Here is an 18,932-nt window from a genome sequence, read left to right as displayed (position 1 = left end):
AGTAGCTTCCCTATCCAATTTGGCATCATCTGCAAATTTGATAAGCATGTCCTCTACTCCATCATCCAAATCATTGATGAAAATGTTGAATAGTGCTGGGCACAGGAAAGGACCCTGTGGCAACCCGCTAGCCACTTCTCTCCAAGATTAAGAGGAGCCATTGGCAAGAATGCTTTGTATTCAATCAGTCAACCAATTACAAATCCACCTAACTATCACATTCTCTAGCCCACATTATACTAGCATTTTTTGCAAGAAGATCACAGAGGATCTTGTGAAATTAAGGTACGCTACATCTACAGAATTCTCTTCATCTATGAGCCTGACAAGAAAAATGTGAAGACAAGTTCAAATGCAATTTACACAATCAAAATGTTATCTTGATCCACAAAATTGTTTTAAGTTCATGGAAAAGGCTACACGGTCTTTTGACAGAATTAAGAGCTATTATACTGGGAGTGTATTTCAACAAATAAACAAAGGTCACTAATAACAAGTGGCTCTGAGATGTAGCATAGAAACAGGGCAGTGTTCATCTGTTCATTAAGACATTGGCCACTGATTCCCAGTTCAGTGATTTTAAAAGCCTAAGGAACTTCCTCACCCAACGGCCAAATGAGCGTTTCAGCAGTACTGTACAAGGAAGAAAAAGGTTGTTGTTCCCAGGCTGTTTTTACAGCCCTCAAACTCTCCAGATACCCCAGACGATCAATTTTCCAACCAAACCAGAAAGGGTAAACTACCCATCCTGGAACCTCCAGAAAAGGAAATCCACCTTCTAAGTAAGTTGCATTTCCCCATCCTCTTTCACATTTAAAAAACAAACATCCCTTTCAAAACCCCTCGTGAATGTCTGGCCACTTCCAGTTTGGGGTTTGGAGAGACTTTTAGAAGTTCAAGCAGCAGCCAATGGGTGGTAAAGGGCAATATATTGGTCCAGGGCCTACTATCATCATCGATCCCTGCAGTATAGTAAAATGCACATATACTCAATTAAATATACCCCCGAAAGAATGAGACAGTTTCAACATCGTCTGTGTGCATGACACTTTGCAAAGCTTCATTAAGCACAAAGAGACAGATCTCCAACGTGAAGCATTTCAATGATGTAAGCAGTAAACTGTTTAGCGCTGGGATGGAGGATCTGCAGACCTCAGCCTAATCTGAGATGAAGTGGCACAGAAAGAGAAAGAGAGAGAGGAAGAGAATGGGAGAGAGTGTTATGCAATGCTGGTGACTCTGCCCCTATCTGCTATGGCCTAACTGCTTTTTGTCATGGGTCAACGGCACTTTCTAGGATAAATATTTGATACAAGAAAAGCCAGGAAGAACAGGGTTATACATGTCAGCACTGAGGATAAACACAACACAAACCAGATTTAGCTGACAGTATATAGAGAATGAGATGGTTTTTCCATCGCGTGTTATATGGAGTATCATCAATATCAGGATCACTAAAATGTTACAAATGTGGTCCATAAGTGATCTGAGCTTTAGAAAACACTGTAAATCAACAAAACACTGACCACGAGGATCAAAAGAAGAGGAATCCAGACAAAGCTAAGGCGCTGAGATTTCTTAGTAGAAAGGATTCAATGGAACTGGATACTGAGAAGAAAAAACTTGGGAGGAAAGACAAACTGTTCAATTTGAATGTAATTAGATATCCAAGCAGAAATTTTGATGGAAATTGGAGGCACAAAACTTAGTGAAGAAGTAAACTGAAAGGAAAGGTGTTTTTTTTAAAAATGAGTATTTGTTTATATTTCTTTTGCTTTTTAATGGATATGCTTTTAACTATAAGGATAACTTAACTGTATTTTAACTTTTTGTACTTTTTTATTGATATGTGTTTTCATTTATAGCTATTTTAACTTTTTGAAAGCTATAAGAGGGTTAAAGAAAATTTGAGCACAAAGGAAAGGAGAAGCAAGAATGATCAACTGCAACAGAAGTGAACAACGGAGTAAGTATGTTCTTTATCAGGCAACAAGACCATCATTTTATGTAGAGTACACTATAAATAGAGTACTTCTGACAAAAAGTTACATTCAGAGTAAAAGGGGGTAAGTTGATGAAAAAATTAAGACAGTGCAAGTACAGACATTTGGAAGTAAAATACTAGAAGGGAGACTGGAAGGTAGTTTTAAAGAAGAGCTGTTAGCAGGCAAAATTACAGAATGATGGGAAAGAAGATGGAGGCTGAGAGGGGATCTAGAGGATGTGGAGTGGTGAGGCAGACAGGATAGCAGTTTAACACCAAGATACTAGGGAAACTTTATCAATTCACTGGAGTAGAGCTATGCCAAGAGCAGGAAGTAAGAGAAAACAGTATGACAGAATTAAACAATAAGAGATTCAACATGAACAGAACTGTCCAATATTTAGATACTGGAAGGGGTGGTAGGAATTTACAACAGGAAATTCCTCTTTCTGCAATTCATTATCTTCTCCTTCTGGATTCTTTGGACTGCCTTCCTCATCCATTATTATGACCACTTCTCACCAACAGGAAGTGGCCATGAGAGTGGATGGAGAAGTAAATTCGGAACTGAACTGAAAGTCCAATGGGAAAAATTAAAACAGGGTGGACAACTGTTGCCCTTAAGATGTTTTTAGACTTCAGTTTCTATAATCAATCCTTGGTTGATGGGAGCTATAGGGTTACAGTTTCCCACTATGCATTTCTTGCACCATACCTCACAGAAAGCATCTGACCTGACCAAGTCTGGCATCTTCTACTGTGGTCAACACTGTTTCTAACACTAAATAAAAGGATGCTCCAGGGACATATATTATTGAAGAGATCTCTATAGAGAGTAATCTCTTTTGTTCTTGCTGTCTATCTATTAGTGGGAAGTATAATAAAACCTCTAAAAAATGTGAGCACTGCCAATATGTTTCAACACATTTAAAACCTACAGCAAAAACTGCAAGCATAGGTGAACATTACAGAATTAGACAGGTTATACCATACAGCTTAGTGGTTGAAGAACTTAGCTACAAATCAGTCTTTCACTTGAATCTCACTTCTGACATGAACTCATTGGGTGGCCTTAACCATTATCTCTTAGCTTCAGCCTCAGCAGTATAACAGGGCTGTTGTAAAGATAAGGGAATATGAGTTAAGTATTTTGAACATTTAAAGTTACGGTACTGTATATGTAAGATGTATGGTTGCTTTGCTGGATTGCTTCAAAGAATTAATAGTTTATATAATATTGAGCATATCAATGGCTGTAAAGAAAGAAAGACTGAAGAAAGGAAAAAATCCTAGAAACACAGAATCTTAGAATCGGAAGGGGCCTCAAAGTCTATATAGTCCAGCTCCCTGCCATGCAGGAATATACAGCTACATGACTCCTGGAAGATGATCATCCAAAGGAAAAAGACCTACAAAGGAAAGTCAATTCCTCTACTCACGCCATAGTCTATTCCACTATCAAACACTTCTTGCAATAAATAAGTTCTTCCTAATGTTTAGATTAGAACTATCAGAACAGAGACTGCAGCCAATAAATCAGAAGAAGACTAGGAACAGGAAGGGTAGCTATGAAAGAACAGGATAAGATCCTAAAGTGCAAAGATATACAATTGAGCACTCAAGTTAGAATTATCCAAGCCATTGTATTCCCCATCACCATGTATGGATGTAAGAGTTGGTCAGTGAAGAAAGCAGATAAGACAACAAATGGGTCCTTGAACAGATCAGGCCTGATCTCTTCCTGAAGACCAAGATTATCATGTTGAGGCTGTCATACTTTGGCCATATCATGAGAAGGCATGGCTCATTAGAAAAGACAAAAATGCTAAGAAAAGTAGAAGGCAGACCTCATGCCAGACAAATAGACACAATCAAAGAGATCACAGGCCTGAATTTGCTGGACCTAAACAGTGGGGTGGAGTATGACAGGCAGGGGTCTTGGAGATGTCTCATTCAGAGGGTCGTCATGGCAGTTAACAACATTTAGTTGGGACCTTTTTTATACCTTGAATCCACAGATGTCCCATCCAAAAATGGACAGCTGGATTGATTTGATACATGTTAGAAACATCAAGTGTAGCTAACTTACATTTCAAAGTAAGTAGAATCTATTTATATTGCAGTCAATAAAGAAGTACCACTCTATTTTTTTTGTTTCTTCGTAATTCATTTTGGCACCATTTATTCTTGATTTTCACAATGTTAGGTCTAAGTCAAGATAAATGGATAAATAAGTGATAATTTCAATTATCACTTGACAGAAATGTGTTTTTAACCACAAAAATGAAAATCTGTTTAGGAATATTTCTTCATCTCTTAATATTGCTCCTCAAACTTCAGTTTTTCTGTCTACACTCAAAGGTAGGGAGAGTTATATTAGAATATTTTCCTAGTAGCTGCACCTTAAACTCTGCAATACAGAGTAGGAAGAAAGGCTAGATTTTCTAAGAGATGGAAGGACATGCTGTCCTTGTTTGTTCTCCATGCAGTTCTGTTTGGTGCCAACTGGACAATGGCCATGCTTACGAATGAACATTCACTCACTATTCAAGTCCTTGTGGAATAAAACAGCATTAGATTTCCTTTTTCATCAAATCAATTGCTTTGACATTTCAAGCATGTTCTTAAATGTTTATCTCTAGGTACAGAAGAAGCTGGTTTTTATTAAATCAGACTCTGTTCCATTTAGCTAAGTACCATCAACTCAGTCTGGAAGCAGTTATTCAGGTTTTCAGGTAGGACTCTTCAGTAGTCTTTCCTGGAGATCACTAATTTTTTCATTATTAGAAAGATTTGTACTATCAAGCATACAATTCAGAAGCAGCTTTTGAAAACTAAGGCCTGTTACAGACTGCCAAAATAAAGCTGCTTCGGGTCTCTTTGGAGGTATGCTATTTAAATGATGCATGGGTCCTAAGAGTCCAGAGGTCGCGGCCAAAGCCACACTCCATTCCTAAGCACTGGAGTGCAGCTTTGGTGCAGCTTCCGGATTCTTAGGATGCATGCATAATTTAAATAGCATCCTCCAAAGAGACCCGAAGCAGCTTTATTTTGGCAGTCTGTAACAGGCCTATGTGCATTTCTTTACCAAAATTTAAACAGTATATGAAATTAACACACATGCACTGCTGGCATGAATTCCTGCACTATATTCACCAGACACATCTTTGCAATTAAGACCAACGTACATACATATATCACTTCCACACTTTGTTTATGCACTGGTATAATACTAAGTTTCATTCAGCAATATTAATGTGTAGCACAGCCTTATACATATCTTTGGGTTCTACAAGTCCAGTGCTAATGAATATTGAGCAGTACGGATTGGTCTGAGAAGCATTCATTCCCTTTGGATGGCTACAAGACTTATACTGCAGCACTGGAAAGATAAAACATTCACCTCCTATTCTTCAATCTTTTCAACACTTGAACACTTAGCATTTAGGAATCTCTTTGTTCAAAAATTATGAATTCAGGTGAGCAGCTGGAGTTGTTTGACCATGTAGATTTTACAGATTGAGTCTCCCTTATCCAGAATTCCAAAAATACCCAAAAATCCAAATTTATTTTCATGGGTGGCACCTGTGCTTTCTGATGGTTGAGTGCACACAAACTTTGTTTCATGTACAAAATTATTAAAGATGTTATATATAAAATTGCCTTCAGACTATGTGTATAAGATATATATGAAACATAAATGAATTTCATGTTTCGACTTGGATCCCATCTCCAAGGTATCTCATGTATACACAAATAATCCAAAATCTGAAATCCAAAACAGTTTTAGTAACAAGCATTTCCGATAAGGGAGACTCTGCCCGCAACTGTATCTTTCCTTGTTCTTAGCTAATTTTAATTCCTCTGCACCACTTGACTCCTTCAATCCCAGATACCGTTTAGGTTACTACATTACTTGTCCTTGAACTACCTCAAACATGGCCTTGAGCCAAACCCTCATTCTGTCAGATAATGCTGTGTTGTTGCCTTGGCAGTCCTGTCCTATCCTGCCCTAGCTAGTTCTACAATAAGCCAGCAGATCTGGTTTGCATGCCAGCATTCGTTGACCTTCAAACAAGTCACCTGGCTTTTGTTCTGTCTTATCTTGACAGATAGGAACTACTTTCCCTGAGAAAAATGTACATGTCGTATGACGTGCTCCAACCACCCAGTGCTGTTCACAGCTGCGCAAAGTTCAGGACACACCAGTTACCAATACAATCTGACTGCACCTAGTATACCATGTCCTATATCAGAAAACAGAAGGGGTTGCAGAAATCTAAGATATAGTATTTTATCCCACAAATAAGGAAGAAGCTAGTTGAGATATGGTTTATAATGTTTGCAATCAAAACACATGAAAAATGATATCAATTATAAACTTTAGACTTGTAGTTGAGTCCGTTTGATGTGTTCCAGGGTAGAGAAATGAGGTTACCATAAATAGAAGACTAGTAAATTGCCTCATCACTGTGTCTTGCATTGATCCTTGGATGTGGTGTGTATTTACACAACAGTATAAATAGAACCCATCTTAATGCCTTTCTTCTATCCAGGAGATCTCTGTTACTGTAGATAAGATAGCCAACAGCAGCTCAGCTATTTCTCAGCGAACACTGAAGGAAAGCAGCTCATCCTTATTTGTATCCATGCTGGAGCCAAGAAGACAATTCCTCAGGAGGAGGTGGCCATAAACCTGTCAAATTCATTCCAGCGTTGACTCTTTCACTGATGTTATCCTTGGCTAGTCAAGTGCTTTTTGTTTCTGCACAATTGAAAGATTCTAGGGTCTTTAAGCTGGAGTCTCTGCTCTGTCAAATTGCACTTACCTCATGATTCACAGCATTAAGATATGAGCAGTGACATGTTGAAGACAAGGCTTATTGTAGGGAGTCTGCTCCTTACCTTATGTACACTTTTGGGATTTTCCAACCAAGCATAGTACATTTCCTCCACATAGTTTGAACTAGTCCCACTCAAAAATGGCTCAGCAGCAACAGGTGCACTATAACACCTGATTTCTTGAAACGTCCTGGGTGCTGCTGGCTTGTTTTGAGAAATTGTCTTAACAGTCTGTGAGGCTGTTAGTGGCCTCAATTTAATAACACAAGTCCTTAAGTGAAACATTTCTGCAGCAACAGACAGGTTCCTGTTGGGAGAGGAATAAAAATGGTTTAGCTATTACATCAAAATGCAGAGATTTAAAAAATAACCAGGTGCATCTGTTCTCAGTTCCCATACAGTTCTATACAAAATGTTACTTGTTCAATATCCACTTAATATACCAGTAACAAAATAAAGTAGTCCAAAAACTGTTGCTTGATAAAAAGAAAGGTAACAAGCATTGGTAGCATTGGTTTTGTAGTAATATATTTTGTATTACAGATAACAGTTTTTGTTGGTTGCCCAGAAAGCTTTGCTTAATGGTGATATCTATTTACATAAAATAACGCACATTAAAAGCAAACTGAAGTGCTATAATTTTAATGAACTTGAGTCTTTGACAGACTGTGCTGGAATATTTTAGCCAGACTTAAATGACTGATGACTGGCTATCTGAGAGAGACCATCAGAGTTAATAGTTACTATGGTGAATGACAATTAAGACAGCTCACTTCTAATTTCTACTTATGAAATAAACCCTAATAGAAAGTGAAGTGAAATTACACTTCGACCTACTGCTGTTCTGAAAACACAGCAATACAGCCAAAGAATTCACCTAGTTCTGCCTGCAACACTGTGTTGCCACATGCTTCTTGGAACACAAGGAACCGTCTTATACTGGCTCAGATGTGCTGGACTAGTCAATACTTGCCACCACGCACTGATATGTAAAATCCCAACATCACTATACCTCAGTGTAGGCTGTAGCAGCAGAGTAGTGGCAGGAATAAGAAGGCAATGAGTGTAACATTGCAAAGAATTCAGTTTCTTCAAGTTTGTTATGGGCAAAAAAGTGTGCTGGAAGAATGACCAAGTAATATATAAGACCCTAAACAAGGCCCCTACTTCTTATAAGGCCACAGGTTTGATTCTGCTGCTGTAAATCATAATTTCAATACCAATCTCATACAAAGCTAGTGAACACAAAATATTGCACAGCATTCGATTACTAAACAATCTACAAGAAAATGATTTTGGTTATATCCTGCAGACATTATCCATTATTCCCTCCATTCCTAGTTGGTAAACACTGGCAAGATGTATTGGCACGGCATTTCCCTTCTCCTTTTAAGTCAATTCTGTTTGTGTAATTCATTCAGATTATTCATATTTATGGCCTAGTTTAGCCTAGTAGAGTAGGCTTCATCCAATTCCCTTTTTGCTATACTTTTAATTCACTTCCCAGAACTATGACATTTGAACTAATAGTTAAATGAGGACAATTCTAACTTGATAAAAGATTGTTTCTATATTGCACATGCTTCAACATGTCCTGCATTAATAAACTGAACAAAGACACCAACCATTCCTGCAACTCTCCACTTCTTCCTCAGTATTAAGGAATGGATACAGTATTAAGTCAGTTTAACCAAAATATAGGCCTGTTAGACTGCCAAAATAAAGCTGCTTTGGGTCTCTTTGGAGGTATGCTATTTAAATGATGCTTGGGTCCTAAGAGTCCGGAGGTCGCGCCAAAGCCACACTCCATTCCTAAGCACTGGAGTGCAGCTTTGGTGCAGCTTCCGGATTCTTAGGACGCATGCATCATTTAAATAGCATACTTTCAAAGAGACCCGAAGCAGCTTTATTTTGGCAGTCTGTAACAGGTCATAGTTTCCAACCTACGTATAAATGGTTGATAATTAGATTTCTAACTCTAAACGCAGTGTTTAAGATTAAACAATTATTTATAATGCGATTAACTTTCATACTGATCTTTCAAAACAATATTACAATTCAAAACAACATTAGCTGGGAAGCTAACAGTTAATTGATAATTATTTTGCTAGAGCCACTAAATGAAGTTTAACACAGAATAACTATTAGGCTATTCAGTTCAGATAGTGCAAGTTCCTCAGCGTATTTATTTTGAAGATGCTATCTGAGAATCTGTAATCTGCTAAATGATAACAAAAGGGAAAAAGGAAGAAAATTCTGATGTCATCATAGCTCAGTCACAGAATAAACAGCACAATTTCAAAGACTTTGTCCTGTCTTCTATGATTCATTCAGAAGATGGGAACAAATGAAGTTTGTGCAGTTCTAAGCTTGACACAGAAAAAAAAAAACAACTCTGGGCACACTGCAAACACATAGGAACTTACATAGTCAATGTGACCCTCTCGCCCAGATTGAAGTTCCCTGATTATATATGATGATGATTATTATATATGCAAGTATTTTAAGTCACAAACATTTTCCTAAAATTAAACAAGGTTATTACAAGTTTCCTAAAATTAAAACACACACACACACACAAAATTATCCAAGGACCCCTTATAAAGGGGTATGGTCACAGACAGCAGCCACAACTTCACAACTCTGGGTAAAGGAGAAGCTTTGAGACCAAATTTCATGCTCCCATGGAGCTACTTTTAAGGGAAAGGCCAAGATTCAGCTTCTCTTCAGTTCTGAACTGAATGCCCAAGGCAGGAGGAAGCTGTTTGAAACTTCTTTGTGCTGGCTGAGATTACATATAATTATCTCAACAAGCAATCTAAGGGAATATAATAATACTTAACATGCCAAATGCATGCTTTACAGAGCAAGCAATTACATTTGCTTATGCCTCACACATTTCGTGTTTCATATACGTCTCCTTAGACACGATGCACATCTTAATGCCATTCATTGTAGGCTGGTTCGAACAGTGTTCAATCTAATAGTTGTGTAAGATGGAAGTCACAAGATCCAGCAAACTGCCTACAAGCCGTGGCCTAATTTTGCAACATTTCCTATGTTGTAGTGCTGGAAAAAGTAAGCAGGATGCATTCCTGAGAAGGATCCATTTGTTTACAATGCAACAGTTGCTCAAATGAGAGGAAGAAGATATGGGTCAATGGCAGGCTTTGGTGCTCTTACCAAATAAAGTCCAGGAAAGGGATTGCCAAAGGGCTAGTAAAACTACTTTTCAATCCAAGGTGAAAAATACGGCTTGCAAGAGAAAGACCTCTCAGGTTCTGAGGCATAAGGAAAATCTATGGCTAGACAACTGCACTTTGATACTGACTGGACAAAATGGTTGACAAAATGTTCATGGACAGCAGAGGCAGCAATATCTTAAAGAGGTTTTGAATTCAAGATCACATTATACATTATGATCTTCTTCCAATAAGAATGGATGATATCACTGATATTCCCATTTTCTTTCCACACATATTTCAAATGTAAACCAGAAATTCTACCTTCGATCAATGGTTATGATCACTAACCGAGGGACTGGCAGGTATTTCAGATTTACTTGTTCCTGAGGACAGCAATGCATAACAAGATATGAAATCTCAAGGCCTGTTGTACACATGGGTTATAGAATCATAGAGTTGGAAGAGACCGCAAGGGCTATCCAGTCCAACTCTCAATCAAAGCATCCCCAACAGATGGCCATCCAGCCTCTGTTCAAAGACCTCCAAGGAAGGAGACTCCACCACAATCTCAGAGGAAGGAGTGTGTTCCACTGTCAAACAGCCCTTACTGACTCAGGAAGTTCTTCCTAATGTTGATCTGGAATTTCTTTTCCTGCATTTTGCATCCACTGTTCCAGGTCCTATTCTCTGGAACAGTAGAAAACAAGCTTGCTCCCTCTTCAATATGATATCCCTTCAAATATTTAAACAGGGCTCTCATATCAACTCTTAACCTTCTCTTCTCCAGGCTGAACATCCCCAGCTCCATAAGGCGTTCCTCAAAGGGTTTCATGGTTTCCAGGCCCTTCACCATCTTAGCTGCCCTCCTTTGGATACATGGCTCCAGATTCTCCACATCCTTTTTCTGTCCAGACAACACACAGGCCATTAGCCCTGAACTTGGATCAGGCAGACTGGATGAGGTAACCCAGTCTAAGAGTTCTGGCTGCTTGCCACGAATGGGATGCCACTGAGCTGGGATCCTGAGCAATGGCTCAGTTTGGATAATAACAAATCCGGGGAGGATAAGAACTAATTCATCTGCCATTCTCAATCTCTCTCAGCCCTTGACTTGCCTTGTTCCAGATCTGCATGTACATCCCCATGTCCAGTGTATCTGAGTCAGTGGCTTGTTCTTTGTGGCTGGGAAGCACAGACTTACCTTTCTATCACCAGAGATGATATGGAATTCTGGGAGTTGGAGTTTTAGCTTTTGTCAGGTTACAAGGGCCTACGTTGTAACGCCCTGCATTTGGCGGTGCCTTGTCCTCCTCTGTGGTTCAGACACCTGGACTCTCCTTGTCTTTTGGGGCTTACAAGCAGGGTGACCTGGTCCTCTTTTTCATGTCCTCCGTTTCCCACCTTCTCTGTCCAGGAGGGAACCCAAAAGCTCCTCCATCTTGAGCCTGAGTAAGGTCCAAAACGCACTGCAGAAACAATCCACTTTGAGACTGCTTCAACTGCCCTGGCTCTGTGCTGGGGAACCCTGGGAACTATAGCTGCATCTCGACAGAGAAGGCTCTCAATGTCTCACAAAACTACAGTCCCCAGAGTTCCCTAGCACTGAGCCAGGGCAGTTAAAGCAGCCTCACGCTGCATCATTTCTGCAGTGTGTTTTTGGACCTAAGAAGCACAAAGACTTACCTTTCTAGGATGGTCCTTAGCTCTTTTATCAGGCAATGCTCTACATTTTAGTGCCCTTGTCCTCCTTTGCAGCCTGGACCAGACTCAGTCCTCCTTTCCACATCCTCCATTCCCAACCTTCTCTGTCCAAGAAGATCCAAACAATGGTACCTTTATGGGGCCAACCAAGGGATGCTATTGGATTTGCTCTATGGCCAATGCCTCTCTGGTCCAGGAGGGCTCCCAGAAAGAGACCCTCCATCGTGAGCCTAAGAAGCACAGGCCTTGGGGTGCTTTTCGCTTTCATCGAGCAATGCCCTGTGTTTCTCCCTTTCCATGCCCTCCATTCCCCAACTTCTCTCTGGTCCAGGAGGGATTCAAGACTAAAAGGCCCTCCTCCATTTTGAGACTTACCTTTCTAAGAGCGCTTTTAACTCTTTTTGTGGCTCAAGGCTATGGAATTCTGGGAGTCTGAGTTTGCTGTGGACTCCAACTCCCAGAATCCCATAGCCTTGAGCCAGAAAGAGAGTGAAAAGCGGGGCCAAACCGGGTTATGTCTCCAGTGTGGATGCAGCCCTTCCTTCCTTGCTTCCCTCTTGGCGCCGTCCCTCCAAGGGCACCGCCCGGGGAAGCCCTTGAGGCCGCCTGCGACTCGGCCTCCCTTCCTTTCCCTTCCCTTCCCCGGCTCCCTCCCCTCAAGAGGCCGCTTACCTGCCGCCAGCGCCTCGCCGTCCTTCCTTCCCCTTTCCCCTCAAACCTGGGCTTGACAGCGCCGACCTCCCTGGGCCACGCCTCTTTCTTTTTCGACGTCTGACGTCACCACGCACGCACGCACGCACGCCGGCCGGCTTCCTGGCCAGCCCAACAACCATAGAGAGGACCATAGAGTTCCCACTAAGGAGCGGCCCTTTTGTTTTGCACACGGCCTCTGCGTCACGTGACCTTGCCCTCCTCCACTGCTCTGCTTAGTAACCCCTGCAATCAAAGCCATAAGCCTCCTGCATCCATTTTGGATGTGGCCTTCCTTTCCCAGCATCATGGCCTTTTCCAATGAGTCCTTCCTTCTCATGATGTGCCCAAAGCACCACAATCTTTCAGGGAGATTTCTAGCCTCATCTGCTCTAGGACCCATTTGTTGGTCCTTTGGGCTGTCAGCTGTGTTGTTGTTGTTTTTAAACAACTGGATTATTACAACAGAAGCTGGATGGCCACCTGTCAGGGATGCTTTGATTGAGAGTTCCTGCATGGCAGAATGGGGTTGGACTGGATCAGGGCCCTTGCGGTCTCTTCCAACTCTAGGATTCTATGGTTCTATGATTTTTTAATGTTGAGAATCATATTATTATTATTATTATTATTATTATTAACCTTTATAAAGCGCTGTACATTTACACAGTGCTGTACAAACCATCTTTTTAATGGGATGGTTCCCTGCCCTCAGAGTTGAGAGGGACCCCAAGAGCCATTTAGTCCAATCATCTGCCATGCAGGAACTCCCAATCAAAGCATCCCCATTGACAAATGGCCATCCAGCCTCTGTTTAAAGACCTCCAAAGAAGGAGACTCCACTACACTCCAAGGGAGTTTGTTCCACTGTCAAACAACCCTTACTCTCAGGAAGTTCCTTCTAATATTGATCTGGAATCTCTTTTCCTCATTGTTCCAGGTCCTATTCTCTGAAGCAGCAGAAAACAAGCTTGCTCCCTCCTCAATATGACATCTCTTCAAGTATATAAACAGGGCTATCATATCACCTTTTAACCTTCTCTTCTCCAGGCTAAACACCCCCAGCTCCCTAAGTCTCTCCTCATGGCTTCATGGTTTCCAGATCCTGTTTTTGTTGACTGTTGTCAAGTTTTTTTGTTTTTTGACTTATGAACGAGAGGCCTCCAAGTCCCCTTGTCATCAACAGCCCTGCTCAGGACTTGCAGACCGAGGGCTGTGGCATCCTCAGTTCAGACCATCCATCTGGAACGTGGTCTTCCTTTTTATTCTTCAAGCAACCAAAGAAGTGACTCTATAGCTGGACATCACCTGATGGCAAATGTAGAAATCCAGTAGACTATCATATATACCCAACTATAGGTCAACCTCATGTATAAGTCGAGGTCACATTTTGGGGCCAAAATTATGCCATGACCTGTGGATAGGTCAAGGGTAAAACTTGGAGGCTCCTTCATGTGTGTATGTGTGCGCATGGCAAGAGAGACTCTCGTTGAGCCTTCATCATTTCAGCTTTCATTTCAGCCAGACGCATAAACAGCAATATCAATCTATCACCTAGGACTCTTTCTGCTTGACTCTTTCTTGCTAAACTCCTCTCCGCACAGAATTGGGGAAATCTGAAAGAGCTGTTATCACATTTCCGTTGTGACCTGTAAATAAGTTGACTTGGGATTTTGGGGTCAGTTTTTGGACATAAATGTTTATAGATGAGTATATATGGTATATAATTGGAAGCAGAAGATGGAGAAGCTCCATCCTCTGCAAAAACAAGACCAGGAGCAGATTGTGGCACAGACCATGAACTACTAATATCAAACATTTGGGGAAAGGTAAAGAAGAACATGAAATCAGGGTGCCACAATATAACATAAAGAACCTCCCTTAGGATTTCAAGATAATGTAAAACTAGATTTACATTATTAAGGCTATTTGACTGGGAGCCAGAAGAACTGTGGACTGAAGCCAGAGACATTGTCAGGGAGGAATGCAAACAGGTATCACCTGTAGCCAAAAAGAAAGAGAAGCCACAATGGATGACAGATGAAACTCTTCAAGCACTTAAGGACAGATGAGAAGCAAAAGCAAAAAGGTGAGAGAAATAGGGTCTCGTGCAATATTAGGATTTCATCTGTGGCTCTCAAGGCTATGTGGCAAAATGAATCACCTCTTGGATGTGGCTATGAGTAGCCAAAGTTCAAATCCCTTCTTAGCTACCCAAGCAGCGGTTAGGCTACAGACTATCCTTCAACAACCGGCTGAGTAAAGTCCAAAGCTCTTTCAGGTGAATTAACCTTACATCCGTCACTGGCATATCACCATTTGAACCGGAATGAGGTAAATGTCAACTTTGTTGTCATGTATACTGGGGCAAGGTCTGTGGATACAGAGTGGACCTATTTGTACTGTTGTTGCTCCCTTTAGACCAAAGTCTGGAGCAAAGTCTGGGTGAGGAGAGGATGCAATATGTTTAAGTAAACAGAGGTGGATTCTGGTTCTCTAGGGTTCAGTGCAGTGTATTGCACTGTTGTTTCCATGTCAGTGACACTATTCTCTTGTGTACAGTTTCCTAAGCAAAAATCTTCTGAAACTGAGGAATTCTGTTGATAGGAATACTGTTGAGGAATACTGTTGATAGTATGCACATATTGACAATTTGTATTTTAGATGCATATAGAAGATCTGTATGCTTTTGCAAGGCTTCCTGGGGTAAACTTTTGCAAGGCTTCCTGGGGTGAACTTACATAAAATGGATAAATTACCTGCATTTGGAAACGTTTACCTATGCAGTGACTATAGGTTTTTCCAGATGCAGCAGTACAACAGCTTCTTGAGAAATGCTTAAGAGAGGGGCAGGTAAACTGACCCATGACAGAAACAGCCTGGATCTCAAAAGAAGTTACTTTTTCTGTTGCTAATGGAGTTTAAACTTTATTCTTGGCATTTTGGCCTCTCCCTACCGATCATCTTAACCGACAGTAACATAGGCAATATCTTGACAAAATGTAGGCCTGTGACTCTAACATTGTCATTTTTCCTTTTTCTCCTCTATGATTTTAACACCTTTGACTGACGAAGAAACCAGTGGAGCTCCAAAAGCTTGCATGATATATTTTGTACATTTTGTCCAATAAAAGTATTGCTGCTGTGTGGATTGTGGATGTTAATATATACGGTGTATTGTTTGTATATGTTTTCTAAGATTGTTTGTTTTCTTATGGAATTACACTGCTTTGAAATATACTAGATGTAAGCATATTAGTAAGGATTAGTAAGAGGGAGCAAAAGATGATGCTTTTTAAGGATGAGGATAAAACCACTGTAGATGGAGACAGAAGTTTGCAGTGGTGAGCTGAAGGAATAAGTGAGCAGAAGAAACAGCCCAAAGGAGATATTAGAGATGGGAAATAGGTCCATGAGTAAAGAGAATACCTAGTGAAGTTTGTAGTGTAAAAGCATGAGTTTATTCCTCTGTTGATAAAGGATCAAATTTTATGGCTAATGCGTACATGTAGATGCAGCAGGTTTTAGCAGGGGACAAATCTGAGGAATGAAAATTGAGTAACTGTCAACATTATGCAAGTCTGCTCTGCATAAAGGCAGAGAAGACAGCATACCAGCTGGAAAGACAAAATCTAGGAGGACACAGCCCTGAGTCTACAGGACTTGGGAATATATACTGTCGAATATAAAGTGTCTTGGAAGTGTCTCATTCACAGGATCACCATGAGTGAAGTCAACTTGAAGGCACTTATATAAGATCCCTTATAGAAATGGTAAAATTTTGCTTTTTGGATCTTTTTTGGGGGGGGAGAGGGATATTTTCAATCTGTGGATGATTGAATCGGTGGATGTGGAATCCGTGGGTACCGACTAATCCAGTTACCCAGGATCTTCTGAAAATAGGTTTTAGAAGTTTTACTTTGATCCGCTGGAGGGAGTCAGAGAACAGTCTAGTCAAAAACTAAGTACAGTATATTTAAGGGAGGAGAAAAATAATTGAACACTTTATGCTCCCTCTCCTGCCGGCTGTAGCTAATTGCTGAGTTTCTGTAAAATTGTAAGATTATGGCAGATTTTGAAAAATTACTTTTTGGATTACAGTTCGCAGAATAGCTCTGCCAGAATTTGGTCTTTCCAAATAGGAGGGTTTTTGTTTGTTTGTATGCTTGCTTGTTTGCTTTAAATAAAAGCTGGTTTGCAAACCTCTGAAAGACCCCGTTGGACAAGACTAAAGGCTAAAAGGGAAGATATAGACTGGGGGAAATGGAAACAAATTGGAAACTTTTTTAAAGCCCCCCCCCCATTTTGTTCAGAAAAATTTGTAGAAACACCCCTCACAAATTCCCCTTTTCCAATAGCTCTAAAAGGGTGAGACCCAGCATGGCGTAGCGGCTTGAACATTGGACTATAACTCTAGAGACTGGGGTTCGAATCTCAGCTTGGCCATGAAAACCCACTGGTTGTCCTTCTGCAAGTCACACTCTCTCAGCCTCAGAATGGCAATGGCAAACCCTCTATGGAAAAAACCTTGCCAAGAAAGCCCCAGGGTGGGTCACCTTAGGATTGCCATAAGCCAGAAACAACGTGAAGGCACACGATAGCCAGACCCTTCTCCTGCCTGCTCCCTGTGGAGCACAGAATAGCCATAGATGGTGATGTGAGGTGAGACCTCAGAGGATATACAGTAAGTCCAGAGGCATTGGTGGTATATGCCTAGCATGGATTTGTAAGCAGACCTGCTACAGTACGCTGACCTATGCAGAATTGCAGCCTGTGTGTTTTAGTCCCAAAAATAACTTCCAAATTGTGATGGTAGTGGTAGCACACATCAAGAATGGGAGGCAGAAAGGTTGTGCAGCCCCATGGAGTCTTTGCCCCCTTCGCTTTCTCTTTCATTGTGTGTGTATGTGGAGAGGAGTTCATCTGACTGAAACCTCCTTTTGAAATATAGGGATGTGGGCCATAGGCAGCTGTTTGATTGTTTAGGGACATCCTACGTTTCATTCAGACATCTACAAATATTTAGTGAATCCAAACCTTTGAGAAACTTTGCAACAACTACCAAGGACAAACAGACTATCCACAGAGGTGAACCATATAGTTGTGAGGGTGTCTTCTAAAATGGAGCTTTTATGTTGCTGGCAAAATTCCCTCGCGTTCGCTTAGCTGACAACAGCAGGGTAGGTCACATACCTTTCATAAGTATAATCAGCATAATAAGATATTAGCAAAGTTGCATAAGAACTTCCAGGAAGGAATAGTTGACAGTGAGAAGTAGGGTTTCCCGAAATTGTTATCATATAGAAGTGCGAGAAGATTCTAATCAATTAACAAATATAATTTTGTTGCTGATTAACATGAAGACACAGAGCAAGAGCAAAGTTATCTTCCTTTGAACAACTGATTCTGTGAGGGAAGAATTTTTGGAAAGAGCCTTTTTAGTCTATTGCAGCAAGTAATACAGAAAAGCCTGTTATAAAATGAATTTATTAGCAGACTGCTCTCCAGGGACTTTTCATCTGATGCACTAGAGGCAAAAATGCCTTGGAAATGCAGAGAAGTTGGTATTTCTTGTTCTGCAGTGACAACCGGCCTGTTAAAGTCTGGCCTGTAGGCATGTTCCCAGCAAGATACAAAGATGTTCTCTTGCTCTACAGCAGGGGTAGGCAACCCTTTTGAGCTGGGGGCCGGGTTGCTGTCCCTCAGACAACTGGGGGGCCGAAGCCAAAAATAAATAATTAAATAATTTTTTAAAAATTAAATAAATAAATAAACCGGGACAAATGTAGGACAAAATTTTCAAATGGAGGGCACTTTTTAAATAAAAAATGGAGGACACGCAAAAAAATTTGCTGATTTTTAAAAAAATGTTAAGATAAATGCATGTTTCTGAGGCTTCTATAGACAATTGCCCCACCGTGCCCCTCGCACGAGATGCCAAAGGCCCTGGCGACAATCGGCAGCAGGACTGGGCTGGGGCCGGTCCCAAGGCCTCACCGGGCCGCATCCGGCCCGCGGGCCGCAGGTTGCCTACCCCTGCTCTACAGCTTTCTTTCCTTTTTCCAGAACCCTAAACTGGTTTCATTTCAAATATGTATTGAAACACATTAAGGCTTCTATCTCCCCACCTCATCCCATCCCACTGATGTTTAAAGAAGTTTAGAGAAGATCTTTTTAAAAATGCAAGCAATATTGTTTGGCACTTAAAGACTTAACAGATTTGTTGTCTTTTATGCTAGACACTATGCAACATACTTATGCAACATAGAATTGCATTGGCTGTTTTAGCTGATGCATCACAGTGCTGACTCATGTTCAACTTGTTATCTACCAGGAGTCCTAGATCCCTTTCACATGGTTTATCAAGACTACATGTGAAAGGACTCTAACAGTCCTAGTAGACAACAAGTTGAACATGAGTCAGCACTGTGATGCATCAGCTAAAAAAACCCCCAATGCTATTCTAGACTGCATCAATAGTTGTGTCTAGGTTGACGGATGTAATAGTACCACTCTATTCTGCTTTTGTGAGA

At 40.8% G+C, this 18,932-nt stretch overlaps 1 protein-coding gene across 4 annotated transcripts in view; it reads right to left on the bottom strand.

Annotated features, from left to right (window-relative positions):
* Nucleotides 1-12,468, bottom strand: part of OGDH (oxoglutarate dehydrogenase) — a 47,895-nt gene extending 35,427 nt beyond the window's left edge. For all 4 annotated transcript variants that reach the window (XM_089538252.1, XM_089538254.1, XM_089538251.1 and 1 more), the window contains exons 1-2: nucleotides 12,385-12,468; nucleotides 6,890-7,133 (exon numbers count right to left, since the gene is read on the bottom strand). In XM_089538252.1, the coding sequence (XP_089394378.1) occupies nucleotides 6,890-7,111 (222 nt within the window). In that variant the 5' untranslated portion in view covers nucleotides 7,112-7,133; nucleotides 12,385-12,468. The remainder of the gene's footprint in view (nucleotides 1-6,889; nucleotides 7,134-12,384) is intronic.
* Between the last annotated feature and the right edge of the window lie 6,464 nt (nucleotides 12,469-18,932).

The sequence above is a fragment of the Sceloporus occidentalis genome, unplaced genomic scaffold (assembly GCF_023333645.1).
Source record: "Sceloporus occidentalis isolate IW3139 unplaced genomic scaffold, rSceOcc1.0.p SCAF_9, whole genome shotgun sequence".
In the NCBI taxonomy this organism is placed as follows: domain Eukaryota; kingdom Metazoa; phylum Chordata; class Lepidosauria; order Squamata; family Phrynosomatidae; genus Sceloporus; species Sceloporus occidentalis.
Note: the sequence above shows the minus strand (reverse complement) of the source record. Positions and strands in the feature narration are given on the sequence as shown.